The sequence below is a fragment of the Phyllostomus discolor genome, chromosome 14, assembly GCF_004126475.2.
Source record: "Phyllostomus discolor isolate MPI-MPIP mPhyDis1 chromosome 14, mPhyDis1.pri.v3, whole genome shotgun sequence".
Taxonomy (NCBI): Eukaryota; Metazoa; Chordata; class Mammalia; order Chiroptera; family Phyllostomidae; genus Phyllostomus; species Phyllostomus discolor.
Genome location: NC_040916.2, coordinates 32544556 through 32550555, shown reverse-complemented (window position 1 = coordinate 32550555; position 6000 = coordinate 32544556). Strand labels below are relative to the sequence as shown.

Sequence of the window (6000 nt, the reverse complement as noted above, 5' to 3'; positions counted from 1 at the left end):
ATAGGTGGTTCCAATAGGCTATTCAAAAATGACAGTGCGTACGTGCAGATAAACCAGCGATACAGACTTTGTGCCTTGGACAGAAAATACACATTGAGAGTCTGCCCTGCAAACTTTGTTTAAAGCAATAAATATGATAGCGAGTCCTCTGTCAATGACAGCAGAAGGTTCCAGGCGCTGTCTGTTCCCTGATCCTGTATCTAGCCGACTCTCCCTCCTCTGCAGCTCACGTTGCCAGCAAAGGCTGAACGGGAGCTGGAGAGTCGATCCTTGTTTGGTTAACAAATTCCCCGCAAAATATCCCCCCCAAGCCCCCAGGAGCCGTAGTGATGTCATATCCGTTGTCCAGGTCTCCACACCTCTCGCAGCGCTCACTCCCTGTCTCCGTTCCCCGGGTCCAAACTTTTGAGGTGGACGGGGCCCCGCCGCCGCGGGAGAGAGGGCGGGCCGGGGCGCGCGGGGCGCGCGGGGCGGAGGCGCTTCAGCACCGCGGCCAGCGCCCGCTGCAGCCCACCCCGCGGGAGCGCGCCGCCACTCCGACTCCCGCTCCGCTCGCTCGCAGATGCCTGCGGAATGATCGCCCCCCAGGGCGGCTGCCGCGGCTGCTGCTCCTGCCGCCGCCTCCCGCGTCTCCTCGCCGCTCTGGCTGGCGGGCGGAAAGTGCAGCCGGCGAGGGGAAGGTCTCCGCAGTGACACTGGAGTGGCCGCGGAAAAGAGAGTGAAGAGGGGGCGCACACACACCCGGATCAGGATGCAGGCGACGTCCAACCTACTCAATCTGCTGCTGCTGTCTCTGCTTGCCGGATTAGACCCTTCCAAGGTACGCGCCAGGCTTAACTCTTGTTTGCAATAAAGGTGCAAGAGCAGACAGACCGACCGAAAATGCAAATAAATAGACCCCCCCAAACGGCACGAAAGACGCCTGGCGTTTTCGCACTGCCTGGCGATAACAAGGTGAACTACCTACCGGAGGAATAGCTCCTCAAGGTAGAGTCCTGGAGAGGGGGTGCGAGGTGGGGGGGGGGGGGGGTACCAGGAGCGAATGCAATGTGCCTGGGCAGCGGGCAATGCGGCTCTCGGGGGATCGGGGCTCTTTCTGGGTCCGAGGGCTTCGTGTGCTCTTCTGAAGTCGCTCGGGTAATGCACAGGAGTTCGCGGCGGAAACAATGCCATTTGTAAACATGGATTGGGAGATGCCGAACCGTGTCTTTGTCGAAAGCAGAGGAGCGTTTTTTTGTTTGTTTGTCTGTTTGTTTGTTTTCTTTTTTTCTTCCCTAACCGCCCCCCCACCCGGGGCCCCGCCACCGCCCCCCCCCCAAGCCCGTGGATCCTGGTCAGGAATACTCCCATGGCAGACGTGCTGCGGGCTGTGTCCAAACAGTGGGGATGGTGCTGGGAGCACACACACGGCAGAGAGGCAGAGAGGCAGAGAGACAGAGCCGTCCTCTCCGCCGCGGCTGGAGGCAGGCGGCTGGAGGCAGGCGGCTGCAAGGGGCTTGTGTTTCTCTTGCTTCTTTCCTTTCATTAAGGAGATTAGGGGGCACCGAGGAAGTTCTCATTAGCCGTGGTAAGAAACAGGAAGTGAGAACCCTGTCGGACCCGGAGGGCCAGGGGAAGGCGAGGGCGTCTCGGAGCTGCCGAACTCTGAGAAGCATCCAGCAGCCCCGGCCATTCGAGTGCACGCTGAGCTCTTTTTTTTTTTTTTTTTTTTTTTTGCAAAAAAAGGCAGGGAGATCAGGAGAAATGTGTTGAGCGGTGTGTCAGAAAAGTCTGGATGATAAAGTGAGATCGTTTGAGAGCTTTGGCATCGTAAGAAAATCTTCATTATCCAGAATAAGAGATGAGGCGTCTGGTAAAAAGAGTATGAGTTACAATTTTTGAAATGCTGTTACTTGTTTCACTGGTCCAGAACAATCGATCTGACACGGCAGGACAAAATGATGCCGTGTTACAAAACCATTTAGAGCTGTATTTTGGGATATTGTGAGGATATTTTTAAAGCTTTGCATCATCTCTGCGGTGGAGGGAAATTAAGTTTCTTTTCATAATTGACTAGAACTAATTAAGGTGTAGCCAAGCGTGGTCTAATGCTGTAGCTGAGTGGGTATTTGTAGGCCTCATACAGTACACAGTGAAAACTTAGAATCACCTCGTACAGACTCCGAATGATTCCTGTGCACTTTTCATGTTTCGAGAGGCCTGAGGGGAATACAATCATTTTATTTTAAAGCTGTGGGTGTGTTGCCATTGTCACGGAAATCTTCCGTGCGAATGCCCTCTTAGTAATCTTAATGCGACGTTTTACATACTAAGGGACAGCTTGAAAGCATTTACATCAAGGTAAAAAGTGTTGTTTTTTATTTTTCTATTTTCTAAATCTCAGTTTTCTTCTTGCCTGTCGATCTATAGTATGTGTTCTGCGACCGCTTGTATCATATTACATTGGTTAAAACTTTTAAACCAACTCCATGATGTACTTCATTTGGAATATTCTTGGTAAAACATTTTAAAAAACCAAACCTGATCTCAGAGTCACTGCAGAAAAAAAATCTCTCGACTTACAATGAGTTTTGTCATTCTTCAAAATGCATTCAGAAAATGTAGAACTTTATGAACAACTGCATTGTTGTGGTTTCCTGCTGTGTTTAATGCATACATCTCTTCGCTTCTGGCACTCTGGTATTTCCCAGATTGAAGATCTGTAATCAAAGAGGGGCTTCTGGTGAACATTGAGATAGGTCCTCCACATAAATGACCCACTTTTAGTAGCATGATCTTTTCTGGGATTGATGCATTTCTTTCTCTGGGTATCCAGCAATCTGAAACTTCTCGGAGACTTCGCTGTGGCTGTTTGGCGTGACAGAACTCAGGCATGTCAGGGAGGGGGGCACACGCGTGAACTTTGCAAACCACCCCTTCTCAGCTGTGGGCACTGTCACGCAGTGTGTGGAGGAGAGAAGACGGCCCTTTGTCCCACCCCCCATGTGACATTGTAGAGGACATTCAGGTGTTCATAGCAAGCGATTCCGATGCTGTAAAAAGTTTGGGGACCCGGAGACGAAAGGTTGCTTTAGAAGTAAATAAAAGTTACTTTTGTATGTTTCAGCAAACTACTGCTGATCCCCAGAGTCTGCCACCCCTCCCCCAACCGCAGATGGCACCGATCAGTTCTCAGATCAATTGTCCATTAGGTTGTACAGTAGGAATTTCCTCAAATGTTACTGTTGTATGAACTACTTGAGGGTTTACTTAGTAAAATTAGCATTCATACTGTAAATTATGGTTAGTGAAGCTGAAATTAAAAATCCGATAATAGATTACCACACGAGAACACAGTTTTGGGACAGACAATAATTAAGTGATGACCCTTGAATGAACAGCAATCTCAAACAGCTGATCGTGAACAGTAACACATTGGGACTGATATTATATTTCATAATAACACGTTAAAATTAATGCATTTAAGTAGTCTTCTATGTTATCACACTGTGTGTTTACACTGGGCATATTTCTAATCACGTGTGGAAACACTGGCAAAACAGGGGGGCTCTTCAAATTGAATCAATTTTTTTCAGGTATCGGATTGCCACATACACCAACTATTGTAAATCTAAGTCTGAGAGAGTGCCTACGGTATCATAATTTACCTGAAAACAAAAAGGCTTTCTAACAACAGCACCGATTCCATTGCATAGAATGCTGTGTGATGTTCATGTTTATGATGATTTTTCCTGAGATTGAAACTTACAGAGCTCCTATGACATTTGATAAAGTACTTAAGTATCGCCACCTTATGGTAAGATAAGTTACTTGAAACTCAGTTTTATCTTTAAATTGTAAAAAAAAAAACAAAACCCAAACTTCTATATTAATAAGATGAACTTACTTTCGGCATGTAATTCTTTCTTTCTTTTCTCTCATTTACTACATTATAAAATTAGCCAGATCAGTATTCTCTTTTGGCAAAGGAAAGCAATTTACTGCTAACTCATTATTTGTATTTTTCTAGAGACAGATTATCAATTTTCCTCTCAGGAAAATTAGGAGAATTATGTTTCCTTAATTAAAATCTTATTAACAAGTTTCCAGTTTCACTTAAAACTCATGGGTGTCACTTCACCTATTTTAAGAGATATTAATTAATTTCATCTGTAATGAGGTGTCTGAAGTAGAGGCAATGTGCCAAATCATCACTCATTCAGTAAGTTTTTTTTTTAAACCTGAAAGCTTGGAGAAATTCACTCATGGCTCAGTTTCAGAGAGAAAAGACGTTTTCTGCGTAGGAAGTTCCTGAGGGCGGCTGCTAGGGGGCATCTCTGTGCTTCTAAACGGAAGGAACTGAGTTCAGTAATGACCTTGATAGTACGAAAGTGAACCTTTTCCTTTCACGAGATTTTCGGCAGACCGTTATTTGAACATAATAACAAAATAGCAATTGCTGCAGGTCCAAACCATGCCTTTCTCTGTTCTGCACTGCTGGGTTAAGAAGAAAGGAGGATGAACAGGAGACGGTGCAGGTTTTGAGCAGAACATTTACCCTGGAGTCAGACACTGGAGTAACAGTTAAAAGAGGTGGCGTGGCCACCGTGACACATGACAGTGACTGTGCACTTGCGAGAGGTCATACTTGTGTGATAAATGCATTGCAGAATGTCCTAGCAGGCTCAGGTGGAGAAAGCATTATCTTGTTACCTAGAAATACACTCAAGAATCATCACCACAGTGCTGCTCACACCACAGACCTGAGCTGTAACAATGATTCAGCAGTAATCCGCACCAAACGACTCTTTCTGTCCAAAGGAACCCAGCCACTTGGAACTCGCCTTAAACAAGACAGTTGCTTTCAAGCCACGTAAACATGACAGCGACTAAATGAATTTCAAGAATTATCCTGCTAAAAGTTTCTTAGCACAGTACATCACATATAAGTGCCTTTGTGTTTTAGGATAGCGAAGGCAAGTCATCAAAGACTTCAATTGGCTAGAGGTGACTTTCAGACAAAAATTGGTTAAATCATTTAAATCATAAAATTCCTATGATTTTAAATGACACTGAGAAAAAGCAAAAACAGGAAGAGAAATAGGCGAGGCCAGTATACTTTGCTTCAACATACACCTTAAGCCATCTATCTTCTCCTGTATCCACGGGATACCCGAGACGTCCTCCCTACAGCAGGACCCACGCACACATTCCAGCAGCAGATGTAGATCGAGGGCGTGCGGCCAGGGCCTGCGGACGCGCACAGCGAGCCCCGGCAAGGCAGGGAGTGCGAAGTCCGAGGCAGCCCACCGGTGCTTTGAAAGAGCAACGACTTTTCTACTCTCCTTGTATCCCGTCCTCCTGGAGCCAATTACATTTTCATTTTGCAGAAAATATTCTTTTCTCAGTCTTTCTGTCGGCAGCTTGAAAAGGTTAAAATTGTACTGCTTTCCTTTATTTTTTTATAAAATTACCATGCCCTGTATTTCGCAACTATTCTCTTCAAACGAGCAAACAACATAGAAACAGACTCATAGGGTCAGAGGACAGTCTGACAGTGGCCGGGGAGCAGAGGGGCTGGGGGGGCTGGGTGAAAAGGTAAAGAAAGGGATTACGGGGGGGGGGGGGGGGGGGGGGGGGGCGGGGAACCCTCCAGATACAAGCAACAGCCTGCTGATGACCAGAGGGAAGGGGGTGGGGGAGGGGGTAGACGAGGTTGAAGGGGCATAAATGGTGATGGAAGGAGACTTGACTTGGGGTGTGAACACACAGCACCATGTACAGATGCTGGACTATAGAGTTGCACACCTGAAACCTATATAATTTTATTAACCAACGCCAGCCCAACAAACTCAATAAGAAGAAGACTACTGTGACAATCGGTCGGTGCTCTGTGGGGAGGGAGAGCAGACCAGAGGAACGCAGAGGGCGGGACTCAGGGCCCCTGGCCTCTCAGGACCGCGCTGCCGCCAATATGTGACATATCTAAGGAAGAGGCTGGGGCAGGCGTGTTCTCAGTGC

At 47.1% G+C, this 6000-nt stretch overlaps 1 protein-coding gene across 1 annotated transcript in view; it reads left to right on the top strand.

Moving 5' to 3' along the window:
• Positions 1-353: 353 nt before the first annotated feature.
• The window catches only part of OLFM3 (olfactomedin 3), a 153582-nt gene continuing 147935 nt past the window's right edge, over positions 354-6000 (top strand). Inside the window, exon 1 of the mRNA XM_028502885.2 lies at positions 354-820. Within this exon, the coding sequence (XP_028358686.1) occupies positions 752-820 (69 nt within the window). The 5' untranslated portion in view covers positions 354-751. The remainder of the gene's footprint in view (positions 821-6000) is intronic.